At 39.7% G+C, this 26,995-nt stretch overlaps 1 protein-coding gene across 2 annotated transcripts; it reads left to right on the forward strand.

Moving 5' to 3' along the window:
• Positions 1–8,972: 8,972 nt before the first annotated feature.
• SLC25A17 (solute carrier family 25 member 17) lies at positions 8,973–25,886 on the forward strand. Of its 2 annotated transcripts, none has more exons than XM_040062996.2 (9): positions 8,973–9,131; positions 12,853–12,913; positions 13,889–13,955; positions 16,333–16,484; positions 17,504–17,620; positions 18,355–18,500; positions 20,930–21,025; positions 24,731–24,813; positions 25,283–25,886. In XM_040062996.2, exons 1-9 carry the CDS (start codon positions 9,078–9,080, stop codon positions 25,428–25,430), a joined length of 924 nt encoding a protein of 307 aa, XP_039918930.1. In that variant the 5' UTR covers positions 8,973–9,077; the 3' UTR covers positions 25,431–25,886. The 2 variants fall into 2 exon arrangements, with proteins under 2 accessions (XP_039918930.1, XP_039918931.1); XM_040062997.2 differs by lacking the exon at positions 8,973–9,131 and adding an exon at positions 9,249–9,452.
• Positions 25,887–26,995: the final 1,109 nt, after the last annotated feature.

A 26,995-nucleotide genomic window follows, 5' to 3' on the forward strand; every position in this document is an offset into this window, starting at 1 on the left:
AGTTGCCCTTACTGACAGGTAATTGATTCTATAAAAGTATTCTCTCTCATTTTGATGTTGGCATTAGCAGTTTAGCTGAATTCTTGTTCTTTGGGAATACACATCCTATGACTTCCTTGGTGCGTGAGCTTCTTTAGTTTTAGTGTTGCTCAACAAGTAAATTGATGAGCTGTCTGGACCTCATCTCAGTTCCCCAAGTTGGTGTATGGACATACTGGTTTGAACAGAAATAAAAGTGCAGAAAGCTAACTGCACAAGTGATGAGCAAGTTCCAAATGTGGGATGTAAGTAGCTAAATGGTGAAGGTGTTCTTTTCATTGGTTGCTCCTGTATTTACTGGTAGCTCCTTCAGGTTATTTGTTCTGTTACAGCATAGAGTAGGGGTGGTTGTTGTAAGAACAGTGGCAGTAATCAGCTCTGCTGGCAGTGTGTCTTTGAAAGCAGCAGGAGTGTATCGATGTCAGCTGGGACAGATTTCTGCCAGTCCTGCCCCTGGCTCAGGTGTGCCTTTCTGCCTTGTGCACAAGTCCTGTATTGTGCTGATCCCATGCCACAGATTCAACGACCCGGGCTGCCCAGGAGGGCAGTGATGCACGTGCAGCTGACTGGTAACAGAGGCTCATAGCCTTGTTCCTGTGTGAGTCCCAGTGACTTGACTGTTCTCTCTGGTTCACCTCCTGCCCCAAGGGAAAGCAAGTGTCAGCTCACTTGCCACATCCAGGCTGTTCTAATTCACAGGGAGTCCTTTTGCATAGTCGTGGAAAATGCAAGGCTTGGTGCCTTTACCAGAATTTTTTGGAAATCTTCTCTCCATTGCTAGGCTATGAATAAATGGTACTTGTTGAGGGGGCTTGGTTTGTCTTTGTGGGAGGGCAGTAGCTGGATGAGTAGGAGCCAGACTCTCAAAGTTGGATGAAGGCAGATGGGCCTCAACCTTGCTTCACACATGATGGAGTGAGGGCAGCATTGTAAGAAAGTAATTCTGGATTATCAAAGAGCTGAAGTGGAGTAAAAAATTGTGGTGTCCAATTGAATGCAGACACCTCAATGTTCAGTACCACAGGACAAATCATAAGAGGTAGTAATGATACAAGAAAATGCAAATACAGAGGAAGCAGGAGCAGTTTTAATGTGGCAAATGAAGCAGATCAGGTGGTTGCTTGTGGATCTGTACTATGGAGCAAGAAAAAGAAAATTCAAGTGACTGGACTGCAAGTCACTGATCACCTTGTGAGTTAAAGCTTGGGTAAGTCATACTCACTTGATATCATCCTCACAAACAGTAACTTCATGTAAGACAAACCTTTCCTTGTCCCTATTGACTGGAGGTCCTGAGGTCCCACAGAATGTACATACTGAGGACTCTCCTGTAAATCTGAGTCTTGATAACTAACCAAATCCAGATGTTCATTGGTAATCTTGCTAACGAAGTGTTACTATATGTCTGCTGTACAAACACACTTTTGAAAGCTGTATTCTAGATGGATGATCTCAGACAAGCTTGAGATCTTATCAATAAATAAATATATTTGCAGAATATGTTACATCTCTTTTTGTTCACTGGGTTTCAACTTTGGCACCTTTGTTGCATAGGAATTTTTAATGTATAAACCTTTCAGAGGCTACAAGGAATGTGAGTTGCTACTGTATATGAAGAAATTAAACATGAAGGATTACAGGCTTTAGGTTAGCTGTTTATCTTATAATTTCTTCCTGAAGTACAGCAGCTGCAGCAGTCCAGATGGTATGCATAATTTTGATAGAACAAGTATTCAGAAAAATAACTTGTTACTCAAGTGTGAAGTCAGTAACAAGGAGGTGAGGTCTAAAGCAGGTCATAGTAAATTGAATTCCATTATTGAAACATTTCATTTGCTAACATTTTCACTGGTGGGTAAGAGTTCTAGAAATGAGTAGAATTTGCATGTCTCAATTCAGAAGGAAAAATATAGCTGAAATCATGTAACAACCAGTGCAGTGTTCAATAAAAATGGGCTGAAGGTTAAAGTTCTTAGGAAATCATCAGAATTAGATGGAAAAACTTCAAAGTACTATATAGAGAGTGAAGTGTCTGAGCTGCTGCCAGCTGCGCTGCCTCTCATTAGAGAAAAATCATTCTGATGTTTATCTACTAATATCTAGTTCTTACTTGGAAGAGAAAACCACCTGTGCTTTCTTTTTTCAGTTTTTTTTTTAATTGGTCAAAATTATGGCTTATTGCTAAGAGTTTATAAGGAGAAATTAACACAACTGTTCTACAAGATGATTTGCCCTCACACTTTCTTGTGTGTTATCCTACAATGAGGAAAACTTCTTGGGGGAAAAAAAAAAGGGTTTCAGAAGCCATTTTATAATCTGGCACATTTTTTCTGTAGTCTCTTGTGTGAAAACTTCAAACCACAAAAAGCAAGATTCTGAACTGGAATTAATTACTAGCCGTTACAGAAAAACCTAACCAACCAACCAAAAAAAGGACCAGAAAAATGTGCATTTAGAACATGTTAGACACTTATCAAGTGCCTGAGGGGAAAAGCAACATCAACAAAAATTTGTGTTTGACAGTTACTTAGTCTATGTAAAACTAAAGGTGGCTGAGGTTCATTTGATCTAGTTAGGTTGAGCAAGTACTATGATACGACATTAAATGTAATAATGGCAAATGCAAGTAACTTAAAAAGAATTTCAACTTTTCTGATGTCCCTGGACCTAGATGTGCACAGGGAACGTTCTGCATCGTTCCAGAGGCTCAGTCAAAATTGGTTCAGGCAAAATTCACACACACGCTTTTTAATAGGTGTATGATTACAATGCTTGCTTCTGGAAGAGGCTGGTTTTACCTTGACCTTAATACTTCAGCCTGATCTTGACTAGTTGGTGTGATCAAATTGCTCTACCTAATGAATTCAAATTGTCAGCACATGCAATCTTGTTTGTTAATTTCTGGTTGCTTTTATCTATTACGTACTGGGAGTATGATCCAGTTTATCCACCTTCTCTGAGAAATAGTTTTGCAACAGATTCAGAAAGTAGTTTTGAAAGCAGTAATTAAATTGTCTTAACATGTTTGCACTCTCTAATGAACTGAATTTCTGAGCAAAAAATAAAGGAGATATGTATTTTCTAATTATTTTTAAAATTGATGTTAGAATAAGGAGAGTACTAGGTTAGAAATAGTTTAAGTTCAGAGTTCATTCTTTACTTGCAAGTGCAGGACACGGTGCAGAGGTAGTAAGTTTGACCTCTGGAGTCACCAACAGTATCCTTATTCCATGTGTTAAAAATGACCCTATAATACCGGCTTTTGCATTTATCTATTAGTTTTTGTATGTTGTTATTGATCATAAGTATCCAAATATAGTGCAATTTATAACCCCTTTTAGCTGCTTCCTAATATAACATAATTTGTCATTCTAAGTATGCACTGTACAGCCCATAGAAATAGTAGTGTGATTAACACATCTGCATATACACTTTATAGCTTACAGAAATAATGGTGAGATTAAGATATTGTACTGTGGGCCTTAGCAAAACATAAAATGTTAAAATACTTCCATGTAACTGAGAGAACTGTACAAAGCAATTATGTTGTTTCCTACAACTGCTGACTGACCTCTCCAAGTGATAACAGTGACACAAGCCGGAGCGCTGGAGGAGAATTAGAGAAGAACTTGTTAACTCCTCATTATCAGGGAAGTGTGAAACAACAGGATGAAGTCACAAGAACAAATAAAATATATTGATCTGATCTGCAGGATGTCATGCATATAAGTCAGAGTGAAAAACCAAAACAAGAAAATTCCTGCAACATCAGAAGCTCCCAAGAATGTTTGAATAATGCATGAAACTTATGACTATGTATGTACCTCAGTAAAGTAGCAGTATATAGATAATGCTGCCTTAACAGTACCATACTGTGGTGTTCATTGGCTGATAGCCAGGAATACCCCAGCACTGGACTTTTTTATTAAACTTTTGAAAATAGTCAATGAGTGAACTTTTCGTTTTTCACACTTGTCATGAATCAGAAACAAAGTTTGGGTCAGTCAAAGAAAATCCATCAAGAATAAAGTTTCTCAAGATTGATTACCTCCTTGTACAGGAACCTACAGAATTATACAAGCAAGAAATTACAAAGATGTAGTTCATGTACAGAGAATATGTTTGTACTTGTAGTTGCTTAATTTAGTTCATTTTGTGTAGGCTTTCCAGTAGAATTGACAGATTTGAGGAAAAGTAGGTGGCTTTGACCCTCTGTCCTTCCTTTAACCCCACCTGGGCATGTTATATGTTTGCTTGAAAACGTCGTGAATTTGCAGCATTCATATGAAGACCTTAAGGCCATTTCTTCAGGAAACCTTTTATGTAGATAGGTTTATGGAGGTTTTTAGGTAATTGCCTTTTGTTTTCCCCTTGTAGAATATAAGGCACATCTTGTTTAACTTAATCTGTAGTGTGCTCTCATATTTCTTAGCTTCAGTAGGTCTGTATATTCCAACAGTAAAGTTACTTTTAAAATATTGCATTTGCTGTGTTACCTGTTAATACTATGTTTTGCAATATATATAGGGCATGGTGTTGTATTAAAAATATTGCTAAATATGGTAGAAATTAAGCATAGAGTTATTTGGGTGTATTTTTATGATGGAATTCCAGGCTGCAGTACAAACTGGCTCTGGTGAAAGCTTCGCTTTACACGGAGGGACAAAACCACAAAGAACAGCAGTAATAGGAGTCTGTGTCTTGTTAGAGACATTTCTCCCTAATGTTTGTGGACCTGATTGTGCAGTCACTTTGCGTAATTGCTCCCTGGACTTGTAAAGCTGCTCCTGCCTGTTTTAGTGACAGAAGATAGCCAATGACCTGTGTATGCCTTAACTCTAAAGTTCTGAGTCTTTTGCACGCAAGAGTGTGTCACGGCTGAGTTATTAAGAGTATATCAATGTGGGTGTAAATAAAAAGGTTTCAATTATTAAACTGTGATCAAAGATAATTAATTGACACCTGAATGAAAAGTGAATGATGTTATTTGTTATTAAGCAATAATTGAACAGTAATTACACAGTGATTTAACAATGTTTTAAATTATTATTTAAACAATAATTTACACTCTGGTCAAATGCTCTACTACTTACTGTACATCTAATAATTAAGCAATAGCTAGTTTTATAAAAGCTGCAACAAGTATACAATATACTTTTAGGCTTAATGTAAAATGTCACTTTCCTCATAGATGTCATATTTGGTAAGGAGATCTTTCAACCTTGGGCATTAACCTTAAGAGCCATCCCTGTCTGAGGGGGAGATCATTGCCGAGCACCCTGCTGCTGTACAGGACAGCCCAATGGGCTCATGGAGGCTAGAGACATTTATTTAGAGGTTAAAATGACTGACTCGTATTCAGAGCCCCTTTTGTTACACGTGCAGGTGTGCGGCTGTAGCAGTTTCAGTTTTGTCTGGTCCCAGCTCAAGCTGATACTGGTCTCCTGATAAGAGAGGCCTAAACTCCTTTGTTCCTGGATAAAATATGGATTAGGATGATTCTCGGGGTTTGCACTGTGTTGCAGCACAGCTGGTCTGTAGCTGGACAAAACAAATTTGGTCATATCAAATCCAATATGGCTAACTTGGCTTGTTCTAGAAACAAGTGTGGAGGCTGGTTAATCCAGACAATGATATGAACACGCTCCCCTGGAGAGAGAGCAGCTAAGCCAGACAGTAATATGAAAGCAACCTTCTAAGGGAGAAACCCTGGTAGACAGCTCTCCTGCCATGGTGAGGAAATATGTTACCCCCAAGAGGCTTTGCAACAGCTATGTAAATCTTTTGTACCCTGTTGGCCCTTTCCTTTGTTTCCCCTCTGATCTCTCTGCTGATTAGTACTTCCCTTGATCCCTCGGTTGATTGGTTTTCCCCTGAATCCTTCAGCCGGTTGGCTCAGATGTTTTACCCCGCCCCACACCTTCCCTATATAAACCCCTGTTCCCCTGAGTCTTTGGCTCTTCATCCCTGGACTCTGAAGAAAAAGCTGAATAAAGCCTCCTGTGGAACTCCATACAAAGGCTGTGTCTCTTTCTTCAGCATTGCTCCAAAAAGCTGATTTCACTGAAGACCTTGAAATCACTCAGCGGCAGTGGATGCGCCTGTGCCTCTGGGATGTCCTTCTAAGGATGCTTCTCCAGGGAAGGTCACATCACTCTGACCACCACTGCCTGCTATGACAAGTCCCTTGGTGAACAATGGAACTCAAACAGAGACCTCAGCCAACCCCATCCAAACCCTGGATGCAGTGCAGAGATCCAAACCAATCAGCTATGCAAGCCCAGGAAATTCAAACCCCCTATAAAAAGATCTGAACAATAAAACGGGTTGTTTTGCTGATGACCCTTGGTGTGTACTGTGTTGTATGCCTGTCTCCAACCAATAACCCTCATATAACAGCGCTGCAGGGATGATTTTAGTCTGTTGTCCTTTTTGATGATGCCTGAACCAAAGCACTGTCACTTACTCAGAAGGGGTGCATCCATCACAGGGATATTGCGTTATTAAAAAAAAAAAAAAAAAAAAAATATTATATATATATATATTAAAAAATTGCCACTATCAGTGGTATCAGTGTTGTATAAAAGATTTGTGGTGTCTTATGTTGCTGGTATCAGCATCTAAAGTCTGAGTACAAGGATGTGCTGGAGCACTGCACTGGAAAAATATTTTTCTCCAACTGAAAGAATTGTGTTAGGCAGAGTATCCTGTGTTCTTTTTACCTGCCCTCCCTCAGGGAAAATAATGGGATTTTCCTCACAGAAGGGTAGAGACAAGGGGTGTGTTAATAGCCACCTGATGAAAGAACATCTTCTCAAAAGGGAATGGCTTACCCAATTGTGTGGTAGAAACTCTTGGGAAGAGTGTAATGTTAAAACTGCCCTGTCCTTGTTTAAGCAATGGATGGTATGGTGATTCCTACCACAGAGGTAAGCACTAGGAGCTCTTGTACCTCAGACAAGAGGCAGCTGGGGAGCTGAGGCTGAAGGACTAGGAATTGTAATTATGCAGAAAAAGTTATGAAGCTATTCTTTCAGAAAGAGAAAAAAAAAATGTAGCAATAGAAACCAAAGAGCCCAGGAGTAACATGATACAAAGCTAAAGAGAATATTCATTTATCTTTAATTGTAGGGGTTTTTTTCTGAAGCATAGGTGAAACTAACAAAAGGGGAGTGATTATTAACACAGACAAAACCTTCAAGTAATCTGGAAACCAATATAAGACATGAGAATGGCAAAAAACCCAGCAGGATATGAACAGACATGGGGATCATCTCCCAAGTGCTGTTATGAATTGGGACATGTCCAAACATTTGATTTCCTCAGCTCCTTCATACTTGTGGAACCTCTCCTACATAAAAGTTTAAAAGGAGGCTGTAGGATTATTGATATTTTCCCAAACTGTGTGTCTGATAGCCTTGTCTCTGTGCACCCTAACTGCAGTAGTGAGCCACAGCTCCCCTGTGCTTTGGCCAGCTACCTGTGTCTAGTGCTGTCTTGCTAGGACTTCTCACTCCACCCTTAGCTACCAAAGGGCATGGCAAGCCAGGAGATGTTCTGTTTGTAGCAGTGTGCTTCCGCTGCAGGCTCTCAGCATGATGGCAAAGGAGAAGCAAGGGCTTACAGACTGGGAAAAGGAGTAAACAGAAAAATAGAATTGTTTCGTTTGGAAAAGACCTCTAAGTTTGAGTCCAGCCACAAACCCAGCACTGCCACATCCACCACGAAACCATGCCAAGTGCAATATCTACATGTCTTATAAATACCTTTAGGGATAGCAACTGAAGCACTTCCCTGGACAGCATGTTCTAGTGCTGGCTAACCCCTTCATTAAATAATTTTTTCCTAATATCCAGTATAAACTACCCTTAGTGCAACTTGAGGCTGATTTTCCCTGTAGCTTGTTATCTGGGAGAAGAGGCCAACCTCCACCTTGCTACAACCTCCTTTAATGTGTAGAGTGCAATAAGGTTCCCCCCTGAGCATCCTTTTCTCCAGGGTAAACATCCCCTGATGCTTGAAAATGCATCAGACTCAACTTATCCACATGGAATAAGAAGAAACTATTGTCTTGAAATAGTGTTACTTTGAAGATACCAGACTTTAGGCAGGTAGAAGGGACTGCAGTTAGCAAAAAGCAGAATCAAAATGTGAAATTTAGTATTGCTTCCTCGTTGTAATTAAATGCTTATGTTAAACGTTTGGGAAAGGTAATCACAGAATCACAAAATGAGTCATGTTGAAAAGTGATCACAGCGTGTCATCTGGTCCAGCCTCCCTGTTTGAACAGGATCACGCCAGAGCACATGATGGTGCTTCTGGGTCCTTTTCATTTCAGACTGTTCTGTGATTCTCAAGTGAAATTGCAAAAAAAACAAAAACAACCCACAACAACAACAACAAAGAACCCAAAACAACAACAACAACAAAGAAATAATGGCACTACTGTTATTAAATATGGCACAAGATTGTGCTTAGAGGGTTCTTGAACATCTCCTGTGCAGGAGACTCCACGACCTCTCTGGGCAATCTGTTCCAGTGAGTGGTCGGTCACCGCATAGTAAAGAAATTCTTTCTCATATTCAGGTGGAACTTCCTGTGCATCAGTTTCTGCCCATGGCCTCTTGTCCTATTCGGCACCACCGAGAAGAGGCTGGATCCATCCTCTCACCGCCCTCCTTACAGATCCTGATAGCTACTGATGAGGGCCCCTCCTGGTGGCTTCTCGAAGAGAGGCGAAGCTGCTGGTGGAGAAAAAGGGCGCTATTGTAGTTATGGAGGAAGGAACAATAACTCATTTTCCGGGTGCCCTGATGCTGTATTTTTCTGAAAAGCCCCACGAACGATCCGTCCCATTCGCCTGCTCCTCCTCCGCCGTTTCCCCCGGCCCGGGGCCCGCGCGGGGCGGGGCCGGCGGCGCACGTGACAGGGCGGGTGCCATGGCGGGCGCGGGGGCGGCGCGCGGTGGCCCGCAGGCGGCCGGGGCCGCGGGGCTGCCGGGCCGGGCGGAGCGGTAGGCGCCGCCGAGAGCCGCCGTGATGTCGTCCGTCGCCTCCTACGAGAGCCTGGTGCACGCCGTGTCCGGCGCCGTGGTGAGTGAGCGGGCCGGCGCCGGGCGGGGGGCCCGGAGCTCGGCAGGCGGAGCTGGCCGCCGACAGCTTTTGTTCGGCCGGGGCGGGCCGGGGAACCGGCGCGGGGCTTGGCGAAACTGAAGGCCGGCGCCGGGCCTTGAACGGCTGGAGTCGCCTCTGAGCCAGCGGGAGCTGTAGGGAGCTGCCCCTCAGAAAGCCGGGTTGACGCGTCTGGAGCTGGGCATCATTTCAGCGGTGAAAATCTAAGCTCAGGCAGTCGGGCAGCACCTCAGCTGCGTAATCCGAGAGCTAGACCAAGCGTCGTCCTCCTGCCGCGGCCTCGTAAGTGCTTAGGAGTTGCGGGGGGTGAGGCAGCGCATAGGTGCTAATGAAAATGTGAACCAAGCGCAGTGCAGCCAGAGGAGGTTTGTGTCGGTTACTGGATTGAATTTTTCATGTGACGCTTGCACATTAAAAGGTCTCATTTAATTCACGTAGATTTTTTTGTGTGCCCAGCCCTTGAATTTTTCTTCTCGGAGTGCTAGCTCTAAGTAGTAAATCGGCCTTCTGCTTCCAACAGATTAAGAATTTTAGTGCCTCTAGCATGCTGGATTGGGCATTCTGATGGACAGAAAGAGCTCCTCACGTCTCCTGTAGGATGAAAGTTATCGAACGATAAACACTGGAACGGGCTGCCCAGGGAAGTCATGGAGTCTCCCTCTCTGGGGACATTCAGACCCCACCGGGATGCATTCCTGTGTTACCTGCTCTGGGTGCTACTGCTTTGGCGGGGGCGGGAGGGCTGCGGGTGGAATTGGACTTGGTCATCTCCAGAGGTCCCTTTCAACCCTGACAATTCAGTGATTCTGTTGTAAAGGCTGATTCTAAAAGGAAAACCTACACTTTAAGGGGTGTTTTGGTTTTATTATAAATAAACACAATAGTTTTGTCTTCTCTTTAAATCGTTTTAAGTTTGTTTATTTAAACATCAAAGGCAGTGGGGATTTGTTTCCACTTTCAAAAAGCGGAGTTCTCTCAAATGATCTCATTATTGAAGTACTATCCATTTTTCTTTTGCTGGCTTCTGTAGAAGTCAGTGTTACTTTCTAGACCTTGCTGTTAGCTTCTCCCTTCAAATACAGATTGCTCTAGTCAGGTTGTGCCCCTGAACAAAGTTGTGGTGTGAACCGAGCTTATAAACCCAGAACAGTGTTGAGCTAATGCATCAGAAGCACATGTCAGACCACAGCATGGTAACTTTTGCTTGTATTCTAATATCCTGAAAGTTCACATACCTTCTAGGCAACCTAGTCAAATTTGAGATGAAGGAATAGTTTTGTGACCAATTAAAAAAAAAAAAAAAAAAACAAAAAACCAGTGCTTAGTTTCCTGTGAACTTTAACTGAATTATGTAAGTATTCGTTAACTTAGCATGTAGCTAAAATGTAATCTTTCTGTTGCAAAAGCTGTAGGGATGAGAATTTTGTGGGAGTGTTATAGAGCAGTCAGGCTGCTTCACTGGCTGAATGGTGGCTGAAAAATAGCAGTTAAGTTTTTTATTAGTATTTTTTATAAAGCCAAGCTTCAGGCTGTGGTCCTGCACACATCTTTGCAGCAGTCACCTCAGGCCATTTGTTCTGGCCACCTCTTGGCTCCTGCACTGTCATTTATTGTGTGCTGTGACTGGTCAGTGAACTGATGTGACTGAAGAAGTAGCCCAATGGAAAAAGTTGTTTTTCAGCCAGATTAATTTCTGTGTCTGCACCATTGTGTAGGTGCCCAGAAAGTTATGCTGCCAGATTGGAGGAGGCAGAGGTACAAGTACTGTTGACCAGGAGCCTGGGATTACATGAACCAGTCTGTACCTGTCTCTGTGATTATTCAGTGGTAATGTGACTTGGCAGTGCTGACAGGGAGGTGATGGGAAGGCTGACAGTGAAGCCTCACCCTTCCAGTGGTGTAGGGTAATACATGGCAGCATCTCTTCTGCACTCAGTACTATAATTTCACCTGCTGGCCTCAATGCAGTTGAGCAAGGAATCTGAGTCCATCTTGAGGGCTTTTGTTGTTGACTGGTCCTGCTCATCCCTCTTTTTCTTTCTTCTAGCCATGAAATTATGTCTCTTCCATATGATGCTTCTGTCAACCTCCTCATCATGTAATTGAGTTGTTCCATTTCTAAACCCAGGAGAAAAGTAACTTGGCTTTTCTATTTCCCTCAATTTAGGAAAAGAAGGGGAGAGGGTACAAATTGTTTTTCATATGCAATGATCTGTTAGGTCAGTTTAGTTATCTCATGACATTTTCTTGAACTATAGTTCCATATAAGTTTTAAGCCAGTTTGATGATCAAGCACTGGAACAGGCTGCTGAGAGAGGTGGTCAGTGCCCCATGCCTGTTAGTGTTTAAGAGGCATTTGGGAAATGCACATAACATGCTTTAGCTTTTGGTCAGCCCTGAAGTGGGGTGGGGGCAAACAGGACTAGGTGATCATTGCAGGTCCTTTCCAACTAGAATAGACTATTCTGTGCCTTGTGGGCACCCATGTGTTGTGTCCTGACAACACCTGAATATTTCCTCATTTCCATTTTCTAATTTTGAGTGCAAGTGTGTGTGTGTTTCTGCTGTGTAATGCATTGCATTGATTTAGGATGCAGGATAAATCTCACTTTGGGAGGATGGAAGCAGGATAAATTGAGGAGGGGAAGGCTGGAACTTGTGACTGTGCAGTCATGTTCTGTGCGTAGGTGTAGCTGCGTTTTGAGGCTGTCTTCAAAATTGCGGTAATGCAGCTGTCATTAGGAGAAGTATTATGGCTCTTTCTGGCACTTTTTTGTGCTGGCACTAACCTTCTGACTGAGATACACTTTTTAGAAAATTTTCAGTCAGATGGGTTCATTAATCCACTTGCTGTCCAGCTGAGTACATGGTTGGTACTGAGAATGATACAACACAGGAAAAGTACATGGGAGAGCAGAACGAACTGTTTTTGGCAAGTGCCCAAACTAAATCGATTAAAATAACCGGGTAATTGTGGCCAAGTCTTATATCTGCTACCAAGTCTTATAAAAACTAGAGAAACTTAAGTCTGGTGAAAACTTCAACCCAGAATTGTTTTAGTGTGGAAATACCACCAGAAAATTAATCTTCTCTTGCTGGTTGTAGAGTTAGGTCCAAGCAGCCTGCTGAGGAGCTGGAGTATTTCCAGAGGCAAAGCTCACTTAAATGTATGGCATAAGACAGCTGTAGAAAAGCTCAATTCACACTGTGCACTGTACTTTAAACACAGCATGGAGTGACTTGCTGTATCCCAGGCCTTCCCACCATTTTTAAACAGTTTGCACGGCTTCTAATGGAGGAGGGTGCCACAACTTTAGCAGTCACCTGATGCATGGAAAACAGGTTTATGCCAAGCCAGGGCCTTTTTGAGGCTAATAGGAGATAGAGAAAGTGCAATGTTTGTCTTCTGCCCACTAGATCAACTTTCAGTCTTCAAAAACTTTCTTTTTTGGCAAAAAGCTTTTAATGGTTTTAATTTTAGCTTGATCTAATGCAAGAGAAAAAAAATCCCTCATTTGTAGGTACGGGACAAAAAAATGCTTTGTTACATGGGGAGTTTATCTTCTTTTTAAACTTGCTTAGTAGACTGGTTTGTGGATGAGAAGTGAAGGGTTACAAACAGTCTAGCAGGCACTATATAAGCAACTGATACACTATACAGCCAGTTTATTTTGTTTTTCAGGGCAGTATGACTGCAATGACTGTATTTTTTCCTTTGGATACTGCTAGGCTTAGACTTCAGGGTAAGTGTCAAAATCTAGTTTCTCTGTACAATGGCATTTCTGTTCATCTTGACCTGGGCACTTGTAAGGGTGGTTGTAGGGGGGTGTTCTACATGAACAGGACTCTTTCTTGTGTCACAGTAACACTCTTTTTCCAGTTGAAGGTAATTCTTCCTTTTGAAAGTTGGGTAACTTCTTAATTAGCTGAAAAGGCTGTGTGCTCTGTGGCTTTTAAATGATTATCTAGGACCAAAGACAAAGTTGCAAGATTGCACAGGATTATATTTGTGTGTTGTTGTTGTTGGCTGCTGAGAACACTTCAAAATGCAGAGGCAATATCATGAAAAACAAGTCTAGAATTATACCAGAGGATGGCTTAAAGGGAAAAGTCAGGGTTAGAACTGGGATTCGAAATATCCAATATTTACAAAAATGCATCTGGGTATAAACTATATTGTTATAAAACTTTTTCTTCTTATCAAAAGTCACAGAATCACCAAGCATTTTAGAGCTATGACTAAAGCTCTGTTAAGAACTGGAGGGAGATCATCAGCCAGGTCGTCAGAAGTACGTGCTTGAGAAATGTGCAGGAAGAGACTGCTTTGCTAGTTTGCAGATGAACTAGAGGAGATTGCTCTACTACTGGTGCTAGTCTACTGTGTCCAAGGAATAATTGTGGGAGTAGTTAGGCAGGCCCAATTCTATCCCTCTGCCTAAGGGGAACCTACCTTCATGTCACAACTATTAGAAACTGATAATTATAGATACTCTGGAGCACAACAGAACCTGCCAGTCTGGGCAATTTGGGTAAGAATGAAAAATGGAGGTAGTCTTACCTACCCAAAAAAAAGAGAGAGAGATAAACAGGGAATTCCTATCCTTTATGAGGAAGAAGAAACGTGCTTGTAGGATATATTTAGAATTGCAAGGATAAGGATTTGAAAAAGAGTGCTAAAAATTTGAATCATCTGAAAGTTTGATTCTTTTGGTTTCCAGTTGATGAAAAGCGGAAGTCAAAGACAACACCAGCAGTCCTTTTAGAAATAATCAAAGAAGAAGGCCTGTGAGTAGATACTAATTTTCTGTTTGGTTTCTTGTAGACAAGCTCTAAAACTAATTTGAATATGCTTTTAAGGTGGAACACTTAGCCTATATCTGTCTGGACAGATTTATATTCTGAATTGAAATGTCTCCACACAAGTGTGATATGACTTGCATAATCTTATGTGTTCATCTTTAGGTGACTAGGATTAACTTTCTTGAGCACCTTATGCAATTGATCTGTTCAGTGATGTAACTGTGCTTTCATTAGTGAGGTAGCTGTGCCTCCTCAGAAATGTAAATGTACCTTCATATACCTGATCAACCAGCTTTTTCTGCCTGAATTCTGAGGTGTGTCAATTTCTCAGTAACTAAGATGAAACTCCTGGACAACTAAGCCACTTTCAAGAGGAGAGTTGAGACATGTTTCCCAGTTGGAAGGTTTTTTCTCTCTCCTAAGCATGTAGAAATAAGCAATATATGACACTTTCTGCTGGTGGGATTCAACATCTGTCTAAAAGCAGTTAACTTTCAGCTGTGCTGTGCTTTAGTATTTGTCATAGTCTGAGCTGAGCTGAGCTGGCTGGGAGAAAAGGTTTTATGCCTGTCCTGGTTAGAAGTATTTTCCTAACTGAACCCCTGAAACTCCTAAGTACACTAGAGCTTCTAGGATGTTAAAGCTGACAAAAGTTTTACTTGGCCCATAATGCTGTGTCACCTTTGAACTTGGGCAGTTGTACTCATGAGGAGTTCTCTGCCAGCTGATCTCTCTTGTTCACGTTCCCACATTACCCCGTCACGTGAGGGTGGCAAGTAAACTTCAATTAAAAAAAAAAGTTAAGTGAGGTGGAAAGACTGCAAAACTGATCATCTTATTTTTCCTGTGAAAGAGAAAAATCAGTAGCTCTGGCAAAAGAGGAACATTGCTTCTTCCAAAGGTATTGGTAAGGTTGGGCAAAGTAATGGTACTAATTTAGAGATGTGTCTGAAGTAACAAAAAAAGTCCGAACAACAACAAATCTGAAATGTGATGTGAGATCATAACATTTTGTTTACATTAGCTTGTAGAGTTTTGTCTCATTGCCATAGTTTGTGAGACTTCTCTCATCTAGATAAAGCAAACAGGTTGAGCTAAAGGACTTCTTGCAGAAGTTTATCAAACAGCTTTCTTCCCTGCACTTCCATCCTTTTCTAGGTGATCTGAAAGGTGTTCACTAGTGTACACCAAGTTTTTCTCAAGATTGCAGTGAATCATGGATGCTGCTACTGACAACTTAAGTCATTAAAATAAACTCATGGGTTTTGTTTTAGTTTCATGTTCCGTACTACAAGATAATTCGTTTGAAAATCCTCAGAAGTCGTTCTTAATAAATCAACCAAGTCCAAACTAACACTCAATTAGAGGACATGATCCCTAGAGGATGTTTCTTTATTTCTTTTCCAGCACAGAAGAGATAGATAATATAAGAATTGTTTTAATTTGTCTTATTAATAACTGCATAGTCAGTTAATTTGTAACTTTATGGTTAGCTAAGCCTGTAACTTCAGAAGCAGTCATCATGATAAGGTGTATTCTCAGCTACATGGGAGGGAGAAGCACTCGATGGATTTGAGATTAAAAAGTAGCATTTACCTTTTAAGAAAAGTCAGATATGGTGTTTACCAGCCTTGCATCTTTTACAGTCTTATTGGAGATCCTTAAATTCAATGTACTCCCAGTATTTTAATGAATTCTAAAGAGCCTCCATAATTACTGCTGTTGGAGTGATTTTATTATGCTTTTAACATGATACCAGCTCTCTACCTGTTCTGTGCAACTCCAGTGAAGGTGTGTATCATTATCTTTTTTTTGGATATGTTGTAGAACATGTTGGGAATGTAGCACAACTGCTGAAGTGTCCCTGTTTTACAGGATCATCAGGCCTGTCAGAGAAGGGAGCTTTGTTAGTCCGTTGTTACAAAATCATTCCTAACTCAAGACAAGTTTAGATGATAATCAGTTTTTCATCTGTGATTAATCTAGCTAAAATTTAACTAGGTAATGTCTTTTTCTTACCTGATTTGCCTTGGATTTTACAGTAAGGCATTTGTTAGAAATTCTTTCCACTTGTGTATCTTGGGTCCCCAGGTTGCATCCTTTGCAAAACTCTCCTAGGTGGAGTGTATGAATTTCAGTAACTAGTCTTCAGTTTTTAGATTTTCTGTGAGAGTCCAGATACCTTTTTTCCGTACTCAGGAGTTAAGTATGATTTCTTACCATTGCTGATAAAGACATATCTAGTTAGTACTTCCTATAGTATACAGCAATGTATCTCTGGGATCCTCCACCAACACATAAAATCAGCCAGATCACATAAGTATGTTACTGATTCTTACTGTGACTTTTTGCTCTCTTTTAGGTTGGCACCATATCGAGGATGGTTCCCTGTTATCTCCAGCCTTTGCTGCTCCAATTTTGTTTATTTTTATACATTTAATAGTCTTAAAGCCCTCTGGGTCAAAGGTCAGCATTCAACCACTGGAAAAGACTTGGTTCTTGGGGTTGTTGCAGGTAATACTTAAAAAATCTCCATTTTGTTAAGAATGTATTTTTGGTATATTCTATCTAATGATTTTCATTAGGTAGTCCTCTGGAGGTCCACTAAGTGCTCACACCTCCCACTGTATGCAGACCTACTTCCTTCTGATTGCTCCTCTGTGTCATCCCTGCCTCTTAGGGAGATGCATAAACCATTACTGTTGTGAATTCTGGCACAAGGCACAGTGCTCTTGTGGCTTAGTATGTTTGTATCTGGTGTGGGGATTACCATGTATCTAAGCATCATCACTGAGATACTGAAGACAAGTGGCAGGGAAAGGTGATAGTTGGGTTTTTTTCAGAGGAAAAGATATATGCCAAATTTGAAATAATTTCAATTACAGTAAGAAATTTTAATGTAAGTATTTGGGTGTCAGTTTTCAGACTTAGTTTTGGGTTGTCACTTGAAAGTGACAGAAAGTTCCTAGGTGTATGCAGGTCCAATGGGACCATATGATCCTTTTCATTCTATCCTCTTACGTGGATGCTGCAGTGCCTTCTTTGAAGAGATGGTAGCATTAGTGACTTTTATAGCACATCCAGTATGAAAAGTTACCATGTGGACTTTGTGTTTGCTAGTGATATTCAGGGACTGTTGCTCATGTGAATGCATAGAATCAAGCTGATTGAAAAAAAAACAACCCAAACTGTGGAAAAGGCCTCTGGGTTTGGGGTTTTTTGGGGGGTGGGGGAGGAGTTGGTAGTTTCTTATACTTTCAGTGTAGATGTAATGTCTGGCTGATTAGCTGGTAGAAGTAAGGAAGGAAATTCTTAAGTTGACTATATGTCTGTGGTAAAATTCCATGTAAGTATATTTTGGAACAAAGGATCCAGGAATTAGGGTACAAATTATTTGCTATTTCCATATGCTGTGTTGGTTTTTTTCCTTATTACTACCAGAAATTTCAGTAGCATGTGAATCAGGGGGGTTAAGAAAACATTTGAAATCTTCTGTTTCATGCTGATTTTCTTTGTGCTGTGTTTTGCATTAGGAGTAGTGAATGTGCTCTTGACCACCCCTCTCTGGGTAGTGAACACACGCCTGAAGCTGCAGGGAGCAAAATTCAGAAATGAAGACATTGTACCAACCAATTACAGAGGCATAATAGGTAAGCACCTGTTGTTGTCATCAACCAAAGAGAAGTTCATGAAATGAAATGTATCAAGGACTTTGAAGACTTTTGTTCATGTAACTGATTTTACCCTGTAATCTCTATGCTACTCTGTCACTTTGCAGCCATTGAGTTTTACAGTAAACTGAACTTGGCAATTGGTGATGGTAATTAGGAGTTTGCGGTTTGTTTGCACTCCTGTAAATAAAATACCTTTGCAAGGGCAGATATGTTATCATACAGATAATGGAGCACTAGTGAACCCCATGAAGTGGTAGCTGGGAATCTGAGTTTGGATAGTCTGAAAATTAAATTTCACTCACTTTAATCTCTTAATCACTCCACATATTCAGACTTTTAAAACCTTTTAAAACCTTTTAAAACCAACCAACCAGCTAAACATTACTGTTATTTTGAAGAAGGTTTGGAAGTCCTTAAAGTGAATGCCACACTTGAAAAAAAAAAAAAAAAATTAAAAAAAAGGAGGGGGCTGCCTGTGCAGATAGTAAGTTTTTCTTATGTTAATGGTGATGTGAACAAGAACCTCCTTTGTCACTACATTTCTGTTAATTTCTGGATTAAAAAGGAAGATAAAAATGCTTGCATAAAAGATTTCAGAGGATTTTTATCCACTTTGAGTATTAGGCTTTAAGAGTAACTTCTCATATGTTTTACATTCAGAGTTTTGTACTCAAAATGTTAATGATTTTTTTCCTCACCTTTTGTCTCAGATGCCTTTCATCAGATAGTACGGGATGAAGGAGCCTTAGCTCTGTGGAATGGTACTTTCCCCTCCTTGCTACTGGTCTTCAATCCTGCCATACAGTTTATGTTTTATGAAGGCTTTAAACGGAAGCTTTTGAAAAAGCAGCTGCAAGTGAGTATGTTTTGAGGCCAGATGATGAACATGCTCTACAGGCACTACAAGGCAGGTTTTTTGGTATGCATCACTTGAACAAATTCAGAATGTAGGTTTGGTTTTAGTTCTTGTATTTTCGAGGGTTTTTTTGAATTAGTGTAACTAAAAAGGGTTCAGCATCGTGAAATGACACGGGAGTCTTTCATGTCCCTAGGGAAGAGATTTCTGTAATAAATTCTTCTACCTGTGAAAATAAAACTGAACCTCTTGTCCACATTTGTTTGCATATGTTCACACAATTTAAAGTAGAGATTTAAGTTCTAACTTATCTTTTATAAGTATTTACATACTGACTGTTTTAAAATCTGGTTTTTTACCCTTTCTGCACTAAATTAGAACCTTTTTTCTTAAAGACCTCAATTTTTCAATATAATTTTTCCAAGGATGGACACTAGAATTAAACATAGCATTGCAACCATACCTTCCTGATTTTCTGATCAGAAGTATAATCACTTTTCTGTCCCTGCTTTATAGTGCTCTTCTTTTTCCTTATTCTTTTTTCTTGTCTATATCAGATATAGAATCTCAGCTGAACTCATGTTCCTTTTATGTTCCAGCAAACTGAAAAGCACTTGTATTACATTTTCAGATAACGTCATAATAAATCTTTAAGATGCAGTGCTTTGCTGTTAATTTGTGATTTTAGACTGTTAGGTCATACCAGTAGGTTACCAAGCCATCTTCTTTTTCCCCGATTATTTTTATTTTATTATTTTATTATTTCCCGAGATTATTTTTACATGAAATTTTGCATCATCAATGAGGTTTGGGTTTTTTACTGTCTTCAGTTAATACTGCAGATGTAGCACCCCGTTTGTGCCTGATGGCTCTACTCAGTTACATTATGCACATTTTTTGAATGATGAGCTTAGTTTCCATCTGCATTGTTATTTTCTTGTTGGCTAATAACATATTTACTTATGTATTTATTTCTTGTGGGTGTTTTTAAATCACTTAGTTCCACCTTAAATTAGGGCTTTTCTTTGTCCATGATCAGTGAAGAGTGGAAATAATTTTTTTTTCAGCTAGGAATGGTAATTTTTATTTTGGAAAACATTTTTCTTCCTATTTGGTCTTTTCCTGGTTGTCCTAAATATATCAGTGTTGCTGATATATCAGTGTATTATTTGGTTTCATATTGTATTTCATTTTTATATTGGCTTTTGTAATGGTTTCTTCTGTACGCCCCTGTTCCCCTGGAAAATGTACTATCCCAAAGTTTGTCCCTGTCCTTTTTCCCTGCCCATTCTCCCACTTTGTTCCCTTTCTGGAATGTAATCCAACTGTGTTCCACTCCCACCTTATCCCTGATTGGGTAGTGGCTTGTCCCTGCCTCTAGCCCCTTCCCTGGATATAAGGCAGAACATGCGGCCTGTCAGGTCTCTTGGCTCAGGGACTGGGAAGGGGTCCCTGAGCCACGCTGGGGCAGGGCCACAGAAGAAACGCTGAATAAAGCCCTGATTTCCCCCTGGATCAAGTGCAGACCCTTCCTTTGCCATCGACAGGAGCCTGCTCTCTCTCTCTAAAGGAAAAGGTTCACAGCTGCTCCTGGGTTTTTGCGGCCCTGAGGAAAAATCCTTCCAACTGTGGTTTGTCTCTCGAGCTAGCCAGGACTCAGAGAGAGAAACTAGCCACATGTCAGGTTGACCTTTTTGAAGATGTGCATGTGTGAGTGTATTTTTGATTGCAATCAATATATTTCAGAATATATTTTGAGATGTTTTAATATGGGCACCTACTTATGTTCAGTGATTAATTCGCACTGTTAGACTGAGATGCACTCTAATCGGCATAGGCTGTAACAATGTATTTGGTGCATCCTGGAGCGGTGTGGGCTGTAGCGCTGAGGATGGGCTTCAGCAGGGGTTCTTAGCTAACAGGATGAGGTACCTATGGCATCGAGACTAAAATTCTGCCTGGGAATGTAGTGATTATATCTCAAGAATACAGAGTGGTGTTCAAGGAATCTTTTGATGTCATCTTTTCACAAGCACCATATGACTTTTTGGTTTCGCTGTTGCAAAAGCTGAAATGCTTATTGATTGATGGTATGTTTAAATGATACTTCCTTATCTTTTGTCTACTCTCGGTGCTTTGAAGTGGTCTAATTGTATGGCCTTATATCAACCATGTTTTAGTAGTCTGGTTATATTTAGAAATGCAAACAGGTGGAAGTTACAAATAAACTTAAGATGTGGGAAAGTAAGTTACTTGAACCGTAACCAGCTCTTTAAAATGAGAAGACCCTGTGATTTCATGACATCTTTATGCCAAAGATCCTTAGATAATCTGGTAGCAGTTACTGGTACAGAGTCCCCAAATACAAATGGGTAATTGGCTGTTTTGGTACTATGTGGGAGTAAATGTGTTCTTTATCTCTTGAACAGCTCACATCTTTGGATGCTTTTGTCATTGGTGCAATAGCCAAAGCAGTTGCCACTACCCTCACTTATCCTCTGCAGACAGTACAGTCGATTCTGCGGGTAAGTATGAATTTCATTTCGTGGTAACTCTGCCTCTGACTTGGTCTGTATCATGCAAGCCTTGCTCACGTGGCTTGTTTTTATTTGTGTTAATGGACACATTGTTTAGGGAGGTATTTGTCTCAGTGCAGGTCACTTATTAGAATGAGTCTCCTCTTTGGTTTTGATTGAGCTTGGTATACTGGTGCACATTTGTTTCAAGTAGCTGGTAGGATTGCCGGTGTATTGTATTGGTGCAGAGTCTCACAGAAGCTGATGCATTGTACTGCTTTTAGGTACTACAAAAATGTACCTTTATCTCTTGGAATATAAATGGAAAATGTGTCACGTGGGAAGTTCAAATTAAATCTTCTAAAACCAGTCGGTTTCCAGATGACCTGTGGTAATTTAAAAAAAAAAAAAAGGTTCTGCTCATAGGTTTTGTTGCTCAGATGGTGGTCTGACCTTGTCAGTGTCCAGAAAGTGATTAATCAGGGGATGCTGAGCTCACTCATAAATAATATCTTTAACCACTTGCCTGGCCATATAGTGGTAGTGGTATACCTAATTGTGGTAGTAATGGAAAAACTTGTATTTATTCTTATTTGCAATTTGTGTATGTGCTGGATAATGTTGCTACCTTCAGAGTGTACCAATATTGTTGTAATATTGACAAGACAAAACTGGGGAGGAAGAGACCTGGCCATACCTAAGCACACTGTACTTTAATTTCTGTGCTTTAAACTCTGTAACAGTTAAATATTAATAAGTGTTTCCCCATCAAATATATTTTCCTAAGTAAGGAGGAACCTTAACTTGCTTGTACAGTAAAGCCATTGTGTATGTTCTAGAACTTGGACAAATTTGGAGAATGAGTTGAATTACTGAAAACAAGCCTTCCATGCTAAGAGTATTGCTTTTCAGACTTCTCTAATAAGGGAATTTTCATGTTAATTGTTCATCTGGAAAAAGTAATTTTCAAGCAAGTTTTGTAATAATTTGTAACTCTCTAATTAGAGTGTAATAAATGTATCTTTATTTTTCATAACCTGTAAAAATATAGTTAGGATACTATATTTCAAAGTAAGAGGACTTTGAATATACTTACTGTGCAATTTTGTCAGCATTCATTTTTTCTGAAGTTTTCGTAATTTTTCATCAGCTGAATTAGTGCTTTCTTTCAGTGCCTTATCCTGTTTTAACAGCCTGGACATATCTCAGTAGTAGCTAAACTAATAACACAGACTTCTGCTACTGGAGTGGCAGATGTCTTAACAGAGCTATTTTTGCTTAAATGTATTTGTGTAAGTTGCAACATCAGTCTGTTTTTAATTTGTGATGCTCTTGTTTACTCCTGATGAGAAGAAGAGCTGGAAGGAAAATTGGAGTGCTCTGTTTTAGCCTGAGCATTGCATAGCAATGCAGGTTTTGTGGAGGTGCAGCTCCACAGAACAGCTTCAGTCCTTGTTCCTTTCCATGGTTCCTAGAGAAGTGGTTACAGTCTTGAGGCTTCATTTTTTTTCCGTCTCCTTTTAGCTTTTTAAACAAAATTCTTCTGATTCTTAATGACAGTGAAAAAAAAAAAAAATCCATGGCTAGTCCATCCTCTCCTTGTGATGATGGGGAACACAAGGACTCTGTCTCTAGTTCTGCAGTCACTAGGGGTGACTTCTGTCCCTTTGCTCTATGAAAGGATGGCCAGGAGCCCTGAACACATCTGTGGAGGACGGCAGAAATGTGTGTCTGTGACAAATGTTCTGTCCAGTTCAGACTTGCACTGCTTTGTGATGTGTTTTCTAATCTAAAGTTGGCATTGTTCTAATTGAAGTTTTTGTCACACTAAGTAATGTTAAAAAAAAAAATGTTATGAGTAAAGACTTAGTATTTTCAGAACTAATATTCTGCATGAAAAAAGATATATAGTTGCAGGTGTTTTTTAAAACAATTTTAGCATATTTGCACACAAACTAATACAAGCTCAATATAATTCATATAAACTTACACATCATAGCTAAGTTCTGTTATCAAAATAATACAGGACTTTTTTTTTTAACCTCAGACCTTTAGAAAGTAACTTTTTTTGAAATACACCTTTACTTTCAACTCTTTGGCACAGTTCTCTTCTTACTGTCATATAATGAACAGTTACCCTGTGTAATTGACAGCGGTAGCAGCTTCCAGCTTTGCCATTTGGTATGTCCTTCTCCCAGTCATTAAAACTATGTGACACCAGTGTTACTCGTTATGCAGTGAAACTGTTCTTTAGCCTATGTGTCAATAAAGAGTAGATAAATTAAATTTGCCTCTGGAGGTACAGAAATACCATTAATGTTCTCAGTGATCCCAGCTGAAAAAGTTCTCTTTAAAACTGAAATCTTTTTTTCTCTGTCATAGAGGATGCTAATCCCTTTGGGAAATCTTCTGCAGTAAACACTGAAGTGTTAACATCCTAGTGAAAAATTAATGGTTTTCTCCTCTCGATGAAACTTTGTAGTACAAAAATTGTCCAGTGGTGGAGAAAAGAGGAGAATGAGGCACCTAATGATAGTGTAGTGTGGAAGCCTGTGAGTAATCTGGGTAGTGACTGACACTGTAACTTGGAGCCTAGTTAGCCATTTTTGGGAGGTGTTTCTGAGTCTTTGACAGTAATTCTAAGCATTGATTTGTCAATATCAAATGAGTAGTTACTAATGAGAAGATTGTGGATTTTGAGTGCATATTTACCGAATAACAGGATATTTCCACTAGCATTCAGTTGCTGCTGTTTCTGCCCAAGATATTAAAGCACATAGTAAAGGAACCTATATCATCCTAGCATTCTCTTAAAAATTCTGAGCTGCCTAGATCAGCTGGCATGCTTTACCTACTGTCAGTGGTCATTTCTTATACCTAAGAAATAGCAGTTGCCTGAGCATGTTCTGAAACATGAAAAAAACCTCATCCAACACGCAGTTGCTCAAGTTCACCTTTATTAGCACAGAAGATTTATACAGTCTTCAAAAGCTGTGAGGCTGTGCTAATACTAATACAAAAGGAATTAGCATACCTGTATATTAATAATTCATAGTTACAGGTTGCTGACAGTACTATCAACCTGTATCAGATAAAAGTATCAATGAAGGCTAGAAAAGGAGTTGCTGAAATTGCTAGCTTAACTCTACAGCAGCAGCTATCAGCCTACTGAAAACCAGCTTGGGGATAAGCAGGTGCAGTAAGTAAAAGAGAAATATTATTTAGGCCAAGTAGGTGGATCAAACAATTATGAATTCTTCCACAGCAGTTCACACATTTTTGAATTCTTCCATGGCAGCTCCAAGACCATTGCTGGGCAGATTTTCTGTTCAACTATGAAATCTTAGTATAGTGATGATTTGCAGATATGTGAGGGTCTGAATCTTTCTGAAGTGAAAGCTGAGAAATCCAGAAAGAGCTTGCTTTGTGTGTCATATCCCTATTAAGACTCTGCAAATTATGCTTTTGAGATCTTGAAAACTGCTTCCTCCAGAGCAACTGAAAGAGAGGAAATATTTGTTAGAATCCATCTTAAAACCAAACCAAATTACAGTGGATGTACAGTTTTAATGCTTTCACTGTGAGCTTTGGCCTCCGTTCTGTGCTGGTGGAAAATGTTTAAAGAGGTTTAGAGTAGGCTTTCCAGATTTCATGCATGTATGATGTTCTCTGCCAAGCACAGTGGTACAGCAAAATACCCTTCCTTTTTTTCAGTTTGGACGTCACAGGTTGAACCCAGAGAACCGAACACTGGGCAGTCTTAGAAATATTCTTTACCTTCTTCAGCAGAGAGTGAGGTGAGCTTTCCCATTTTATTTCTCCTACCATGATAGAGAAGACTTGAATATTACTAATATTTCAAAAATGTTGTGGGTCTGGATTTTGTTTCCTTTTGCCTCCCTTGAACTTAACATTTGAGTTAACCTGGTTTTTGTAATGTATTATAGAGTAAGCCCACAAACAAGTTCTATATGTCTGTACAGTAAGTGACATCAAGGATACATAAGGATACATATGGATACTAATTCATTTCACTTCTCAACTTGAAAAGAAGCAGGTTTCTTGCACAAAAGACCTTAAATTTCTAGAATTTTTTCTCTAAAATATTATTAAACATAGCTGGCTCAAGATCAAGAATGGGGATTAGGAGTCCTACAGTTGTCATTAACTTGTGATACTGATTCTTCTTTGTAGTGTACTGATTTACTTGCAGAAAGCTATTCATCTTGTTTTCTTGGTTTTGGGGTTTTTTTTTCTCCTCCTTAGGCGTTTTGGATTAATGGGACTCTACAAAGGCCTTGAAGCAAAGCTCCTGCAGACAGTCCTTACTGCTGCTCTTATGTTTCTGGTGTATGAGAAACTGACTGCTGCAACCTTCACAGTCATGGGATTAAAGCACTCGCCCAGACATTGAAGAGGAACCTATGCCAAAGATTCTGGGGTCTAGAAAACACATTCCAGTTCTGAGACCTGGCTGGGTAACAAAGGGTCCTTACTTTCTCTGCTTCTCTTTTTAGCCACCTCTATCTCCAGTATTTGGAGAAATCTGGAATAGGCTCTATAGGACCTGTTGCCACAAATTCAGGGATAGCCCATTCCCTATTGTTCTGTGTACTCACTGTGTTAAGAAAGAAAAAAAAAAAAAGAGACCTTACTTAAGCACTTGACATGAAATTTAAACTATTATGTGATCTGGTTATTTGGTTGATATTCTTGACAAGAATGATTATCTCTCACTATGGTTTCTTCTTTGCCCTCAAATTGTCCTCAACTATTCTTGTATCTTTAGCTGGTGGGGCTGGTTTTGTTATTTTCCTTGACCTGTGTTTGTTACTTCATATGGTTCATTAAAATAATTCATAAAGAATAACATTTTTGGCATGGTTTTCCTTTACCTTTAAGTGTGTTTGTGGCACAGGTTCTGATGTTGCCCCAAATACCTCGTGGTGAGGTCTCTGACCTGCTGGGATGGATATTACAAGTGAGTGTGCAGTCTGTCTTCTTGAATCCACCTATTTTGAAGCTTGGAAATTTTGAGTGCTGATACTGACTAGATAGGAGGAAGATAACCTCTTGCTTTTTCAGGCTGAGTCCCTCAAGCTGCCTCAAGAAAATGGGCTTGCTACAGAAATACGTGAAGTTTTGTGACCCTGGTTCTTGTGAGAGTATGTGAATTCATACCATGTTCTTAGCAGACAGGGGTCACTCTCCTATGCTTCCAAAGTGCTATGCCTGCTCAAAAATGTGCTTTGTTTATTTTTCCACTGGTATTCCCAAACCATAAAGCATAAAAGTCATAACTGTTGTCCCAGTTAGTGTACATGTGTATGTTCTTTTTGCATAGTTTTGGTCAGTATTCCTAGACCCTAACATCCAAATTAAATTGTGCTCTATCCATTGTTAAGTTGGCAGTAGGATTTTTCTGAAGAACAGTTTTCTATTGAAAAATAGTATTGAAAAATTTCATGGCAGTTTTAACACCAAGAATGCCTGGGAGGAGAGGACTTGAATGCTGCAGGAAATACACTATAGAATTGCAAAATGGCACTTGGTTTTGGAGTCTGAATTGAGTCAATTTAAAGAATGAAATTATAAAATAATTCTGCAAATAATTTTTTGAACAAGAATAATCACCTTTACACCAATTGCTTCTTTTTAAGAGTATTGAGAGAATCTATACAAGAAGAATGCCCTTAATTCAATGCTGGTTGACTTTCAGTCCAAGTAGGATTTACATAGACAAGTAAGAATAAAAAGTGCAATGAGGTGTAATTATACTTTGTTAAAGGGTTAAAATGAAAGACTAGAGTCCTCACCACTGGAAAAGAATTAATCACAATTCAGAAAATTATGAAAAGTGAAAATACTTTTTTTACTGAAATGAGGTAATCTCTTTCCCAGTGGAAAGGTAATCTTTTGGGTGTTTTTAATAGGAAATTTGGAATTGATAATATAGCTCTTGATAAGCTACCTCACCTC

The sequence above is a fragment of the Hirundo rustica genome, chromosome 4 (genome assembly GCF_015227805.2).
Source record: "Hirundo rustica isolate bHirRus1 chromosome 4, bHirRus1.pri.v3, whole genome shotgun sequence".
Classification (NCBI taxonomy): domain Eukaryota; kingdom Metazoa; phylum Chordata; class Aves; order Passeriformes; family Hirundinidae; genus Hirundo; species Hirundo rustica.

Excerpts from the sequence above, each read along its gene's own strand:
- SLC25A17 (XM_040062996.2), top strand. The coding sequence starts at position 9,078 with ATGTCGTCCGTCGCCTCCTACGAGAGCCTGGTGCACGCCGTGTCCGGC. Across the intron at positions 9,132-12,852 it reads ACGCCGTGTCCGGCGCCGTG|GGCAGTATGACTGCAATGAC; the intron begins GTGAGTGAGCGG and ends TTTGTTTTTCAG. Across the intron at positions 16,485-17,503 it reads GGTTCTTGGGGTTGTTGCAG|GAGTAGTGAATGTGCTCTTG; the intron begins GTAATACTTAAA and ends GTTTTGCATTAG.